Below are 16,619 nucleotides of genomic sequence, written 5' to 3'. Positions count from 1 at the left end.
GTGCCTTGAGCATCAATTACAGCTTGACAACGACATCTCATTCACAAGTCGACTTATTGTCTGCTGAGGCATGGCATTCCACTGTTCTTGAAGGGTGGCCCTCTGGTCATTGAGGGTCTAGGGTACAGAGTTACAAGCCTCTACACGGCAACTCAGCTGATCCCATAGGTTCTTAATGGAATTCAGGTCTGGAGAATGTGAAGGCCACTCCATTTGAGGTCCCCCAGTCTCCAGCAGTCTCCCTAATGATGTGACCTCGATGAGCTGGTGCATTGTCATCCATAAAGATGAAATTAGACCTGTGTTGTTCATGCAGAGCACAATGACTGGATCAATGAGGAAGTAGTATGGGCTTGTCAATGTACCATTCACAAAGTGTAGGGCAGTTCTGTATATAGACGTATTTAAGATTCATAAATGACCCCCAAAGTGCCTGACCACCTCCAAATATAGTGTCAGATAAAGATCTCTTTCTTTTAATCAGATCATTTTTATTGATTCTTGATTCTTGTAAACACACAAGTAACACATATAATCTTATAAAGCTTTGTAAAAAGACCCAATTCGAGTATATCGACAATAGATTATGACAAACAATTTCAGGGCAAAAAAAACCTAGTCAGCCTAAGGGTCCATTCACACGTCCGCAATTCTGTTCCGCATTTTGCGGAATGGAATTGCGGACCCATTCACTTCGATGGGGCCGCACGATGTGCGGCCTGGATCCGGAAATGCAGTCCCCCAAAAAATAGAACATGTCCTATTCTTGTCCGCAATTGCGGACAAGAATAGGCATAGTCTATTAGTGCCAGCGATGTGCAGCCCGCAAAATGCGGAACGCACATTGCCGGTGTCCGTGTTTTGCGGATCCACGGATCTGCAAAACACACACGGACGTGTGAATGGACCCTAACCATACGTACCCTCCCCTGAACAGCATCGCACCTAGACCACAGATCTCGCCTGTCTTAGTAGACAGGTAAATACCATGGGCAAACATGTAGCCCGCAGACCCCTAGAACAGCACTATTTTGGCCTGACCTTCCTAAATATTGCCCCCTCCCATCCGGACATGCAACAGTCACTGTGATGGTAACCCTGGTGTCATTAGCCAGGGGCCCCAAATACAGTTAAACTTGTTATCTGCTCCTTTTTTATGATATACTTCCTTCTCTAACCGGATTACCTCGTTCACATGTACAATAAACTCTTCTTCAGTTGGCACTCTGGAGATAAAGATCTCTTACCTCCCGAAGCTACTGCCACAAGCACAATTTTTTTTAAAGGGAGCCTGTCATCAGGAAAGTCACTGTTAAACAAGACATACTGCCTTGTAGAGCTAGCTCAGCTGAATGTAATGATACCTTTGCACTGAGGGAGTGGTGTAAACACTCTTGCTTCTCTTGTTTCCTTTGCCAGACCCTCCCTCTTCTCTTTGATGGACAGGGCCAGATTCCCACATACTCATCTAGACTGGCCCTCAGTCAAGAAGTAAAGGGGGCATTCTCAGTGCAATTAGAACTGATTTCCTTAACATGACAACTGAGTTTTCCTGAGTGAATTGTCTCATGCCTAACAAGATGTGATTTACGTTTAAAACATTTCCCACATTCTGAACATGAAAATGGCTTCTCCCCTTTGTGAAATTTCTGATGCCTAACAAGATGTGATTTACATCTAAAACGTTCTCCACATTCTGAGCATGAAAATGGCTTCTCCCCTTTGTGAAATTTCTCATGCACAACAAGATGTGATTTAGTTTTAACACATTTACCACATTCTGAGCATGAAAATGGCTTCTCCCCTGTGTGAGTTCTCTCATGCATAACAAGATGTGATTTACGGTTAAATCTTTTCCCACATTCTGAACAAGAAAATGGCCTCTCCCCTGAGTGAATTCTCTGATGATTTACAAGAACTGATTTACAGCTAAAATGTTTTTCACATTCTGAGCATGAAAATGGCTTCTCCCCTGTGTGAAATTTCTCATGTATAACAAGATGTGATTTACGTTTAAAACATTTCCCACATTCTGAGCATGAAAATGGCTTCTCTCCTGTGTGAATTCTCTTATGATTTACAAGAACTGATTTACAGCTAAAACGTTTTTCACATTCTGAACATGAAAATGGCTTCTCCTCTGTGTGAAATTTCTCATGCCTAATAAGATGTGATTTAGTTTTAACACATTTACCACATTCTGAGCATGAAAATGGCTTCTCCTCTGTGTGAGTTTTCTCATGAATAACAAGATGTGATTTACGATTAAAACTTTTCCCACATTCTGAACAAGAAAATGGCCTCTCCCCTGTGTGAATTCTCTGATGATTTACAAGAGCTGATTTACAGCTAAAACGTTTTTCACATTCTGAGCATGAAAATGGCTTCTCCCCTTTGTGACATTTCTCATGCTTAACAAGATATGATTTAGTTTTAAAACATTTACCACATTCTGAGCATGAAAATGGCTTTTCCCCTGTGTGAGTTCTCTCATGCATAACAAGATGTGATTTACATCCAAAACATTTACCACATCCTAAACATGAAAATGGCTTCTCCCCTGTGTGAGTTCTCTCATGCCTAACAACATGTGCTTTACGGCTAAAACTTTTCCCACACTCTGAACATGAAAATGGTTTCTCTCCTGTGTGAATTCTCTGATGTTTTACAAGAAGTGATTTACAGCCAAAACGTTTTTCACATTCTGAGCATGAAAATGGCTTCTCCCCTGTGTGAGTTCTCTCATGCATAACAAGATGTGAGTTACGGCTAAAACTTTTCCCACATTCTGAACATGAAAATGGCTTCTCTCCTGTGTGAATTTTCTGATGCATAACAAGAATTGATTTATCGTTAAAACATTTCCCACATTCTGAGCATGAAAAAGCCTTCTCCCCTGTATGAATTCTTTGAACACTTCTTCTATGACTTTTATTTTGCTTAACAGTCTGTAATGAATCAGAAAATCGGAATTCATCTAAAGGATCAGATGATATAATGACATGCTCTTCCGGTTTATCTTCTGTGACAAAACAATCATCTGTTTTAAAATCTGAAGATATAAGATGTTCCTCTGAGCTCCTGGTACAGTCATCTGCCAAGAATAAATCAGATTTTTATTATTTTCAAATAATCTTTGCAGGACACCCACTCTTAGGGAGAGTAGCAGCAGTGCTGAACTTTCTCCATTTATAGACAATTTGTCTTACCGTGGACTGATGAACAACAAGGCTTTTGGAGATACTTTTATAACCCTTTCCAGCTTTCTGCAAGTCAACAATTCTTAATCGTAGGTCTTCTGAGAGCTCTTTTGTGCGAAGCATCATTCACATCAGGCAATGCTTCTTGTGAAAAGCAAACCCAGAACTGGTGTGTTTTTTTATAGAGATGGGCAGCTGTAACCAACACCTCTGATCTCATCTCATTGATTGGACTCCAGTTGGCTAACACCTCACTCCAATTAGCTCTTGGAGATGTCATTAGTCTAGGGGTTCACATACTTTTTCCACCTGCACTGTGAATGTTTACATGGTGTGTTCAAAAAAAAACATGGTAACATTTAATTATTTGTGTGTTATTAGTTTAAGCAGACTGTGATTGTCTATTGTTGTGACTTAGATGAAGATCAGATCACATTTTATGACCAATTTGTGCAGAAATCCATATCATTCCAAAGGGTTCACATACTTTTTCTTGCAACTGTATATATATATAAAAAAAGAAGGGACGTATATATGTGTGTATGTATGTTCCGCGATCACTCAAAAACACAACCATCGATTTCAACGAAACTTGGTATACACATGCCTTGCTACCTGGAAAGAAATCTTGTGGAGGTCTCAGCTCTCTAGGACATACCGTTCCTGAGATATTCCCAAAAAATGACCTGCATTAGCCAATACAAGCCTGCAAAGCATTCTCTTCCATATGCCAACTGACAAACACACGGTCACATGTCCCTTATCAGCCAATAGAAGCTCGCAGGCCCTTACTCTTACTTTCCACAAACACAGCTTTACTCCAGGTTTCCATAACAACCCAGCCAACCCAAGTCGCACGACACATAGGGCACAACTATGTTACTACATGCATCCATCTTGGATGGATTTTTTTGCAACTGTCATGTCGCAGTCGCAAAATGACGCATGTCGCAGTGCAACACCATAGCCTATCATTATAAAAATTGTTGAGACAAAATGTTGCGCAACACGTCGTCAAGTAGCCTTAAAGGGGCAGGGCGCTGTGCAGGTCACTGTTAAAGGGAAGGGCACTGGGGAGGTCACTGTTAATGAAAGGGCACTGGGGAGGTCACTGTTAAAGGGATGGGCACTGGGGAGGTCACTGGTAAAGGGATGGGCACTGGGGAGGTCACTGGTAAAGGGACGGGCACTGGGGAGTTCACTGTTAAAGGGATGGGCATGGGGAGGTCACTGGTAAAGGGACGGGCACTGGGGAGGTCACTGGTAAAGGGACGGGCACTGGGGAGGTCACTGTTAAAGGGGCGGGGTGCTGTATAGGTCACTTAAAGGGGAATGGTCCTGAAAAGGTCAAGGGAGTGAGGTGCTGTGAAACTCACTGTTAAAGGGGTGGGCTGCTGTATAGCTCAAAGTTAAGGGGACGGGCTGCTGTAGACGTCCCATTGTAAGGAGGCGGGGCACTGTGTGGGGGGTCAATGGTAAGGAGTGAGGGTCAGTGGAGTTCATTGTTAAAGGGGCAGGGTGCTGTAGAGGAGACAGTTATGGGGGATACTGTGGATATCTTTCAATGAAACACAGATACATTAAATGAAACAGATGAAATATACCCGTGTGAAGCCGGATCCTTCTGATAGTCATGACATATAAAATAGAACAAAAACAGACATATTAGGTATCGCCGCGTTTGTAAGACAATATTTCTTTTCCAAATTGATTTTACTGTGTAAAACTTATACAAAACTTAAATAAATATATCACTTGATCCACCCCATCAGGTAAATGCTGTACAAAATAAGTAAATAAAAATGGTGACAAAACAGACATTTTTTGGTAACCTTGCCTCACAAAAAGTGTAATACCAAAAAGCATATGTACTCCAAAATGGCACCAAACAGTCACCTCATCCCACAAAAACAAGCCTTCAAACAAGAACATTACCCGAAAAATTACATAATTATGGCTTTCGGAAAATGGTGATGCAAAAACATGATTATTCTTTATATCTATATATAAAATTGGTATGAAATGGAGAAATTTGTAGTGGGGTTGGAAAACTCTTATAAGCAGTAATTAACTGCTGTAAAAGCCAACATACAAGCAATAGAGGAGAAGATGGAAGAAGTAGCCCCATGCATGATCAAACCGCTGCTAAAGTGTAGGAGCTGATACCCAAGGGGAATCTAGAGATTGTCATATTTGCCAACTATACCACCTACATGATGATATTGAAAAGGAGGGTTCCAGAATCTACCAAAGCAGAAGACCTGATCCCCACACTGCGAGGCTTATTCAGCACCATCCTAGAGACATCTATCTCTGATCACCTAGAGATCGACAGCTCACAGAACTCTGGGTCCCGTCAATCCAGACCAAGGGACGTCATTTGTCATCTTCACTATTTTACAGTGAAAGAAGAAATCATGAGGAAGGCTCACAACTTCTCTACCATTGACTTTAATGGGGCTACTCTAACAATCTTGCAAGACCTATCAAGAGCTACCCTAGCTCAGAGAAGAGCCCTTAAAATCCTGTTAGATCTCCTTAGAGCAAATGACATTCCCTACTCATGGAGGTTCCCGTTTCAGCTAGTAGTGTGTAAAAACAGCCACCGCATTGAGCCGAGAGACCCAGAGGACCTACAAACATTCCTCACAGCACCAGATCTTCCTACAATCCAACTTCCAGAGTGGCAGAGTGTACCCCCACTTCCCTCACGGTCGACACCTCGAGGACCTAGGAGTGATCTCCAAAGACGAAGCAGCAGGAATGTGCCTACCTGAAACTACTAGGAGTCATTGAGATACACAGATGATTACGAGAGATCCTTGACTCATTATAGAGGAGAGATACAGGACTCAACAAGTTTAGATTGCAGTTGAGAGAACCCTTTCCGGCTTAAATACTGCATCAGTCATAGTATTCTTTTTTTGCTCTTTTGTTAAAGGGTTTCTACCACTTCGTTTTCACATAATTAGCTTTCAGACACTAGCGATCTGCTAGTGTCTGCTCTGCCAAACAATCCTAATATAATAGCTTTTGGGGCAGCCGTTTCGCAAAAAAAAGAACTTATAGTGATATGCTAATGACCCTCTAGGTGCTATGGGGACGTCATTAGCACCTAGAGGATCGGTCTACCTTCACAAAATGCCGCCGCCCAGCACGTCCCTCCAGCCCGCCCATCTCCTCCGGAATGCGATCAAGCGGACGAATTCTCGCGCATGCGCCATGCGCGTCTGTATTCGGCGCATGTGCAATGAATGTCCGACCGCTTCCCTGCTCAGACATCTCCACTGCGCCTGTTCCTCGGAGCACTATGACGTCATCGGCGCAGGCGCAGTGGAGATGTCTGAGCAGGGAAGCGGTCGGACATTCACTGCGCATGCGCCGAATACAGACGCGCACTGCGCATGCGCGAGAATTCGTCCGCTTGATCGCATTCCGGAGGAGATGGGCGGGCTGGAGGGACGTGCTGGGCGGCGGCATTTTGTGAAGGTAGACCGATCCTCTAGGTGCTAATGACGTCCCCATAGCACCTAGAGGGTCATTAGCATATCACTATAAGTTCTTTTTTTTGCGAAACGGCTGCCCCAAAAGCTATTATATTAGGATTGTTTGGCAGAGCAGACACTAGCAGATCGCTAGTGTCTGAAAGCTAATTATATGAAAACAAAGTGGTAGAAACCCTTTAAGATAGGGTTTCTGAAAGGTTTTTGAGATAGTTATGTTACAATTCAGCTTTTCGGCGGTCTCTCATTCAGAAATTTGTCTCCTTTTGTTTGGAGACATAGCATCCTTCCTGATTGAAGGATCTCCCCCCCCCCCTTTTTTTTGTGTTGTTAATTCCCTATCCCTTCCTCTCCTTCCCTTTTGTGTTTGTTCTTCTCCTAATTCTAGCTATACAGAGATCTTTACTATACGGATCAGAACTTACACAGGTTCACTTATATCTTCAGATATCTTTGAAAAACCTTTTCTTTTCCCTACCCTTCCATTCTCGTAAGTTGAACTTCCTCACGTGGTAAGAGAACTCAGGAGACACCTACACATTTAACGTCCTGTACTGTTTTTCTAGCGCTATTCTGTGTTTTTTGTACAAACCATACTAATATTTCACAACAGATTGGTATCAATGGCTCCACCTAATGTTAAACTCACCTCACTAAACGCCAGGGAATTTAATACTCCTGAAAAGCGTTCTAAGGTCCTATATGGCATGCACTGAGAGAGGGTTCAAATTCTCCTACTACAGGAAACACGTTTTAAAGGGGTTGTCCGGGTTCAGAGCTGAACCTGGACATACCTCCATTTTCACCCAGGCAGCCCCCCTGACTTGAGCCTCGGAGCAGTTCATGCTTCGATGCTCTCCTTTTCCCTGCGCTAAATCGCGCAGGGCAAAGGCATTTTCAGGAGTTCCGGTGATGAAACAGGCTCTTTGTGGGGCTGCCCGAAACCTAAAAAAGATGCAACTATATGTAACAATTATCAGCCCATATCAAACCGGTTCAATAAAGTGCTCCCCGGGGTTATCCACAGAGACCAAGTGGGCTTTGTAACAGGCAGGGACAATACCAAGCTAGGGACAATACTATTCAAACTATTACTCTTATTTCCACGTCGCAGAGTTGTCAGAGTCCCCTATGTCTTCTATCAGTAGATGCAGAAAAAGCATTCAATAGGGTACTGGAGATTCATGATAGCTTCGCTGAGACAAATAGGATTGTGCCCCATTGAGTCAGCACTAATGGCATACTTGCACCTTCCTTTAATATTAGAAATGGACTCGCCAGGGTTGCCCACTCTCGCCTCTGCTGTATGTATTAGTCATGGAACACCTGGCTAATGCATTGAGGAAAAATCAGGACATTACTGGAATAAACATAGGAGATCGGCAACATAAATTGGCGCTTTATGCAGTCGACCTTATGTACGTCTACAATCCCCACATCACCATCCATTCTTAAGGAATGATGCTCCTAGTGCTTCCCGAGGACTCCAAGCACTCCACTGGACACCGTAAGCGCTGCAGACCCCACGAACCGCCGAAGCTTGGTTGAGGTCTCACCGTCTCCTACCCACCCTGGACCTACAACAAGGCTCCAGGCTCCAGTGGGTGAACCTCTCCTTAATGCAGAGAGCAGGAACAGCTCTTACAAGAGCTAGTAGTTATACCAGGGGAGTATAGCAAAGCTTCAGCATATAGCAATCCCCCAGTGTCGATCAGTTACCCAAACACAAGCCTCAACTTGGTAAAGGGTAAAAACAGGACCTCTTTATTTGGACACACAAGCATTGATGTATACACATTTTCCAACAAGGTTACCACCCACAGGGTTTTGTAAAAACAGAAAATAACCACGTACAATACACTCAGACACCCCCACACAAAATCCTCCCCTCTGCCTGTGATACAATTACCTCACACTGGGTTGATGTAATCATCACAGGCAGGAGAATACACAATGTCTTCTGTCCTGGAGACAACCGAGAAGTAATTCAATTATCTCTCAGGACAAAGGAAATCGCCAACACACACAGAGAGACAATGAAACAGACCTCACTACTCAACGTATACAATGTCCCACCCTTTACAATACACATAGACAATTAACATCCCAAAATGGCACGAATTAGACCAGGGGTTTAAGTTAGTACAAGTCCTTTGTGAACAAAGGAAGCCTGGCTGATGAGAGGGCCCATAATCCTGGGGCAAGAGGCTGGTAGCCCGGCCCCTCCAAAACCCAGTGGCGAGGTTGGTTTCGCCACAGGGCATATTGCTAGGATATGTCCCCATTGTCCGATAGGCGCGGGTCCCACCGCTGGGACCCGCACCTATATCGAGAACGGAGCGGGGAGCGCTGTGGCTGGAGGACCCCAGATTTCCTGGTGTCCGTCCACTACCAAGCACTAATCCCCGCCTCTCCAAAAGAAGTGAATGGGAGCGTGCCGCGCAACTTTATTTTCACCGCCAAGTGCTTCTAAATTCTATGAAACGCCTGTGGAGACATAGTGCTCACTACACTTCTTAAAAAATTCCATAGGGGGTGCAGTTTTCAAAATGGGGTTACTTTTTTGACGTTTCTACTATAGGGGTGCATCAGAGGGTCTTCAAATGCGACATGGTGCCTGAAAATGATTCCAATGAAATCCAGTGAACTGCTCCTTCTCTTCTGAGCCCTGCTGGTTGCCCAAAGAGCAGTTTATGACCACATATGGGGTGTTTCCGTATTTAGGAAAAAGTGAGTAGCAAATTGTTAGGTGCTTTTTTCCTATTACCCGTTGGGCACATTGTACTTCATGATAGATTTTTATTTATTTTTATAAATAAAGATGAAACATATTACCTCAAATTTACTACTATCATGAAGTACAATGTGGCAAGAGAAAGAATCTCAATATTGCACTTCAGAACATAGCACAGTGCAAGAAAAAGGCAATTAACAAAATAAGACAGACAATTATAACCCTTAGATATTGAGAAATTGCAAAGAAAGTGAATAGAGTTTCTTATACTATCAAAAGGCACTGGAAACGGGAGGAAACTCTGACAGGAAGAGGTCTAGCAGATCAAAGGCCACTCCAAAATCAGAAGACACATTTCTGAGAGTCAACAGTTTGCATGATCAGTGACTGCACAAGATCTTCAAGCATAGCTTAACCACCTCCTGTATACTATAAACACCCGGGAGGTGGATCTCCATCTCTGAATAGACGTTTCTGAATGTCCAGAGATGGCAGCTGCACGCTAATTGTGCAGCTGCAGATTGGGTTGCCCGCTGTCATTGACAGCAGGGCAACCCAGAGGGAAGGCAGAGACTGTTCCCAGGTGTCCCTGCCTTCTAGATCGCTGTATACACAGCGCTCAACGAGTTCTGTGTATACAGAGCAGGAAGCGCTATGCGCTTCCTGTCCTGGCCCGGCAGTCATGTGACCGCCTGGGTCGGGAGAGTGCAGGAGTTGTCGGGTCTTCTACAGGCCTCGATCAGCCCTGCACTGAGGCTGTACAGTGCTGTATTCTGCTGTACAGACTCTCTGGGGGGTGTATTTCCCCTGTAACTGGGGCTACTATGTCAGCCCCAGTTACAGGAGAAATCAATAGTGAAAAAAAAAAAAAGGAAGTGAAGTTAAATGTCCCCCAGAGGTCTTGTATGACCTTATGGGGAACGCATAGTGTAAAGTAAGAAAAAATAAAAAGGTTTCACATGTCAGCTCTATAAATTATATCACATGATCCACCCAGTCCGATAAACACCATAAAAAATAAAAACTGCGTCAAAAAAATACATTTTTGTCGCCTTACATCAAAAAAAGTGCAACACCAAGTGATTAAAAAGACGTATGTCCCACAAAATGGTACCAATAAAACAGTCACCTCATCCCGCAAAAAATGAGCCCCTACATAAGAAAATCGCTCAAAAAAATAAAAATAAAATATATAGCTCTCAGAACATGGACACATTAAAACATCATTTTTTTGTTTCAAAAATGCTATCATTGTGTAAAACTTAAATAAATAAAAAAAAGTATATATATTAGGTATCGCCACATCCTTAACGATCTGCTCTATAAAAATGTCACATGACCTAACCACTCAGGTGAACGCTGTAAACATAAATAAATAAAAACTGTGCTAAAACAACCAACCTAACATCACATAAAGTGCAACACAAAGCGAACAAAAAGGCGTATGCCCCCGAAAATAGTATTAAAGTGAAATAAATAAATAAAGTATACATATTGGGTATCGCCGCGTCCGTAACAAGCAGCTCTATAAAAATATCATATGACCTAACCCCTCAGATGAACACCATAAATAAAATAAAAAAAGATGCCAAAAAAGCCATTTTTTGTCACCTAACATCGCTTGGTGTTGCACTTTATGTGATCAAAAAGGCGTATGCCCGCCAAAATAGTACCAAACTGTCACCTCATCCCGCTAAAAATGAGACCCTAACTTAGACAATCGGTGAAAAAATAAAAAAGCTATAGCTCTCAGACGATGGAGACACAAAAAAATGTTTGGGGTTTCAAAAATTCTAATATTGTGTAAAACTTAAATAAATAAGAAAAAGTATACATATTAGGTATCGCCATGTCCGTAACTATCTGCTCTATAAAAATGTCACCTAACCCCTCAGGTGAACGCTGTAAAAATAAATAAAAAAAACTAAGAGGAGCTCTAGTCATTTGGTCTGAGCTTTTCAAGTCACAAACTGTACGGTTCCATCTCCCCAATACCCCCCTGGCCTTACTACAATCTTATATCCATCCCTCAGTCCTCACTCCTACAGGAGTCTGGGCCTCACTAACTAACATCTCCCTAAGGGAGATCTTTCTATCAGATGGCAACACATCATAGGATAAAACCCTTGAGCTACCCAGAGTCCAGAAGGCCCCGTTCCTACACCTCCTTGACTTTCATCGTGACGTAAAAAGAATAAAATTTACCATCCAACCCATCCGAGTCCAAAATGTGGCTAGAAGAATTAATTGTGAAAATCCAACCCCCCCAGAAGAGCATTGTCCCTTACATATAAATCACTACTCTCCTACTTACCGCCCAAGCTGTACTTTCTAGAGGCTTGTGAGAAGGAACTTGCCATCACTCTTAGGCCTCTTTCACACTTGCGTTGTCCGGATCCGGCGTGTACTCCACTTGCCGGAAATACACGCCGGATCCGGAAAAACGCAAGTGTACTGAAAGCATTTGAAGATGGATCCGTCTTCAAAATGCTTTCAGTGTTACTATGGCACCCAGGACGCTATTAAAGTCCTGGTTGCCATAGTAGGAGCGGGGAGCGGGGGAGCGGTATACTTACCGTCCGTGCGGCTCCCGGGGCGCTCCAGAGTGACGTCAGAGCGCCCCAGGCGCATGGATGACGTGCCATGCGATGACGTCATCCATGCGCCTGGGGCGCCCTGACGTCACTCTGGAGCGCCCCGGGAGCCGCACGGATGGTAAGTATACTGCTCCCCCGCTCCCCGCTCCACTTTACCATGGCTGCCAGGACTTTAGCGTCCCGGCAGCCATGGTAACCACTCTAAAAAAGCTAAACGTCGGATCCGGCAATGCGCCGAAACATCGTTTAGCTTAAGGCCGGATCCGGATCAATGCCTTTCAATGGGCATTCATTCCGGATCCGGCCTTGCGGCACGTCTTCAGTTTTTTTGGCCGGAGCAAAAAGCGCAGCATGCTGCGGTATTTTCTCCGGCCAAAAAACGTTCCGTTCCGGAACTGAAGACATCCTGATGCATCCTGAACGGATTTCACTCCATTCAGAATGCATTAGGATAATCCTGATCAGGATTCTTCCGGCATAGAGCCCCGACGACGGAACTCTATGCCGGAAGACAATAACGCAGGTGTGAAAGAGCCCTTACCGACCCAGAAAAAGCCTTCATTTTAGCACACTCGCATGGGTTTAACAGGTGTATTAGAATACAAGAGAACTTATACAAGCTTTTGACCAGGTGGTACAAAACACCCCAGTTCTTACACAAGCTTAACCCAGATATTCCAGAACTTTGTTGGAGATGTGGCTCGGGAATAGGGTCCCTCTCCCACATTTGGTGGTACTGCCCACTCATACAGCCTTTTTGGAAAGAACTAGGTAAACTGCTCAATCAAATATGCCTTATGAATCTATCATTAGATCCCAAGCTGGTACTGCTCTTGTGCCCTGTAAACACTTTTACCCCGGCCAAAAACAATATACCCACCATGCTCATTTAAGCAGCCCGTTTACTAATACCTTACCTCTGAAAAATCAGTGCTTGGATGGAGAAGACAGATCAAATCTATCGTTTTGAAGAATTAGCACACTGGGAGACACACACACGTAGAAGATTCCTGAAGACATGGGGACCATGGAAAAAATATAGGGGCTTAACTTCAAAGCTCCGTTACAAATGTCAATATTTAGACCTGACCTCAAGCAGGTGTACACCATAATGAGTCTTGACCATAACTTCATAGCTATTCCAATACAGAGTTCGTCAGTGGTATAAGTATAATCGCCATAGCTGACCCTGTCCCTAGGTAAATGTACTTATATTTACGGCAGGCTTCTTGAGTAGGTCGCCTAGATTGATTGGCTTACCAGACCCTAACTATAACAATAAATGTTGATTTTTGATTACTACTTCAAGATACCACTGCAACAAGTCCCCCCCCCCAACTCACCCCCCCTCCCCTCCCATTTTCCTCTCCCACCCTCCTACCCCCCTTCTTCCCCTGAGAGCTACTGTTTACAGCCTCACATTACTGTAATGGTTTATAACTATTTGACATGTTGTATCACAAAACTGTATTACTCTGTTAATGTGCTACTCTCTTGATCAATAAAAAGAGATTTAATAAAATAAAAATAAAAACGGTGCTAAAACAACCAATTTTTTAGTCACCTTGCCCCATAAAGTGTTATAATGAATGATCAAAAAAATCATACGTACCTAAAAATGGTACCAATAAAAACATCAACTCTTCCTGCAAAAAAAAAAGCCTCTGCACAAGACGATCGGCAGAAAGAAAAAATAAAATATGGCGTTCAGAAATTGGAGACAAAATAAAAATAAATAAATAAATGCTTTATTATGTAAAACTGAAACAATACAAACAAAGAAAGTAGACATATTTGATGATATTGTGTCCGTAACAACCTTCTCTATAAAAATAGCACATGATCTACCCTGTCAAATGAATGTTGAAAAAAATAAAAACAGTGCCAAAACAGCCATTATTTTGTTACCTTGCCTCACAAAAAACGTAATATAGAGCAATTAAAAATCATATGTACCCCAAAATAGTACCAATAAAACTGGTGCCTTATCCCCTAGTTTCCAAAATTGGGAGTTTCTACTGTAAGGGTACATCAGGGGGGCTTCAAAATAGGACATGGCATCTAAAAACCAGCAAAGTTCAGCAAAATCCATGTGGGGTGTTTCTGTAAACCGCAGAATCAGGGTAATAAATATTGAGTTTTGTTTGGCTGTTAACTCTCGATGTGTTAAAGAAAAAAATTGATTAAAATGGAAAATCTGCCAAAAAAATGAAATTTAAAAATTTGATCTCCATTTTCCTTTAATTCTTGTAAAACACCTAAAGGGTTAACAAAGTTTGTAAAATCCGTTTTATGTAACTTGAGGGGTGTGATTTCTACAATGGGGTCATTTATGGGGGTATCCACTATGTAAGCCCCACAAAGTGACTTTAGACCCGAACTGGTCCTTAAAAAGTGGGTTTTTGCAATTTTCTTAAAAATTTTAAGAATTGCTTCTAAAAATTCTAAGCCTTGTAACGTCCTAAAAAAATAAAATTACATTTACAAAATGATGCCAACGTAAAGTAGACATATGGGGAATGTCAAGTAATAAATATTTTATGAGGTACCACTTTCGGTTTCTTAAAGCAGAGAAATAGAAATTTTGAAAATTGCAAATTTTTCTAAATTTTTTGTAAATTTGGGATTTTTTCATAAATATATTGACTCAAATTTATGACTATCATGAAGTACAATGTGTCACGAGAAAACAATCTCTGAATGGCTTGGATAAGTAAACATAAAGTGACATATGTCAGATTTGTAAAATTAGGCCTGGTCAGGAAGGGAGCAAATGGCCCGTATGTGAAGAGGTTAATTCAGGTCAAGAAAGAAGTAAGAAAGTCACTGCCAAGATTGCAAAAAAAAAGAGATTTGTCTGGGCCAAGCAGCACCACGAGTGGACTAGTAAAGATTGGAAGAAGGTCTTATGAACTGATGAATTAGTTTGACATATCTGGTACATCATGCAGCATTTTTGTGCACCATTGAGAAGGTGAAAGGACGGTTCCTCATAGTGTGATGCTGTCAAACATGGAGGAGGAAGTGTGATGGTTTGGCGCTCTTTTGCTAGATTCAGAGTTGGCAACTTGCACAGGGTGACTGGTACACTGGACAAAAAGGGCTACGACATAATTTTGAAGCTCCATGTAATACCCTCTGGTCTATGCCTAGTTGGTCAGGGGTCCAAATTACAGCAATACTTCTATGTTATGTAACTACTTTCGATGACAAGAACAAGGTGGTAGGCTGTAAATAATGGAATGGCCTGCAAAGCCTCCAGACTTAAACCCCACTCAGCTTGTTTGGGATGAACTGGAAGCGTGGAAGACTTCTGCAACAATCTTGGGGGGAAAAAATCTTTATAAATATCTGAATTCCATTGCAGAAAGACTGCCTCAATTGTGTTCAGCAGGGGTGGATTAAGTGCATGATAGGCCCGGGGCTGTCTACCCAACTTGGGCCCCTCCCTCCATTTTAATGTAGTTTTTTTTTCTGCATAAGGAGGCTGTGGTGCTTTGTGAGCACCACAGTCTTTTTCTAGGCCATATGACATCACGTTCATCTAGAACACAGTGCTCCAGACTAAAAAAAAAAAAACCCAGGAGCTATTGGCTCCTAAACTGAAATATTTAGGAGCCAAATTAAATTTTTTGGCGGAAAATGTAAAATACATATAATTATAATAAAAAAAAGACTTGGAGGAGACTACAGCACCACATACCTCTTCCATCCAGTGACATCTACTGTCATGTAGACCTTCTCTTTCCTCTTCTCCTCCGTTTGACCCAGACCACCATGACTAATTCTTTCAGCTGCATCATAGTTTGTTACACAGACACGTAAGATTTCTAAATTTTTCCATCAACCTCCCCACCCTGGTGTCCCAACAATGTCATCCTGCTGCCTCTCCCAATACTGTGCCCACGGTGCTCTGCAATACCCCAGGTATGATACTGCTGAAAACATAGATGGGGTAACGTAGACATAGATGGGGTCCTTTATCAAACTGGTGTAAAGCAGAACTGTCTTAGTTGCCCATAGCAACCAATCAGATTCCACCTTTTATTTTCCAAAGGAACTGGCAAAAATGAAAGATGGAATCTGATTGGTTGCTATGGGCAACTAAGCCAGTCTTACTTTACACCAGTTTGATAAATTACCCCAAATGTCCCTATAGTGTCTACAGCAATTATAATGTCCCCTAGAGTGCCCCCTGTAATAACACCCTATATTGTGCTCCAGGTAATAATGTATGTATAGTGTCCCCAAAAATAATGTCCCCTAATATGTCGCTGTAATAGAAATGCCCCTACTAGAGATGAGAGAATCGACTTCATAATGAAACATCCGAAGTAGATTTGCATAAAACTTTGGTCCAATACTGTACACAGAGTATTAGAATGTATTGGCTCAGATGAGCCAAAGTTACTACTTCGCGAAGTCTCGTGTGACTTTGCGTAATAACTTCAGCTCATCTGAGCCAATACATTCTAATACTGTATGGAGCACTAGCTCTGTACAGTATTGGACCAAAGTTTTATGCAAATCGACTTTGGATATTTCATCTGAAGTCGATTCGCTCATCTCTAGACCCTACAGTGCC

At 42.5% G+C, this 16,619-nt stretch overlaps 1 protein-coding gene across 3 annotated transcripts in view; it reads right to left on the bottom strand.

Moving 5' to 3' along the window:
- Nucleotides 1-808: 808 nt before the first annotated feature.
- LOC122934333 (zinc finger protein 605-like) overlaps nucleotides 809-16,619 on the bottom strand; it is a 47,914-nt gene continuing 32,103 nt past the window's right edge. For all 3 annotated transcript variants that reach the window (XM_044289726.1, XM_044289727.1, XM_044289728.1), the window contains exon 7: nucleotides 809-3,094. In XM_044289726.1, coding sequence (XP_044145661.1) covers nucleotides 1,485-3,094 — 1,610 coding nt within the window. In that variant the 3' untranslated portion in view covers nucleotides 809-1,484. The remainder of the gene's footprint in view (nucleotides 3,095-16,619) is intronic.

Source organism: Bufo gargarizans, chromosome 4 (assembly GCF_014858855.1).
Source record: "Bufo gargarizans isolate SCDJY-AF-19 chromosome 4, ASM1485885v1, whole genome shotgun sequence".
Taxonomy (NCBI): domain Eukaryota; kingdom Metazoa; phylum Chordata; class Amphibia; order Anura; family Bufonidae; genus Bufo; species Bufo gargarizans.
This window is presented reverse-complemented; position numbering and strand designations above follow the sequence as displayed.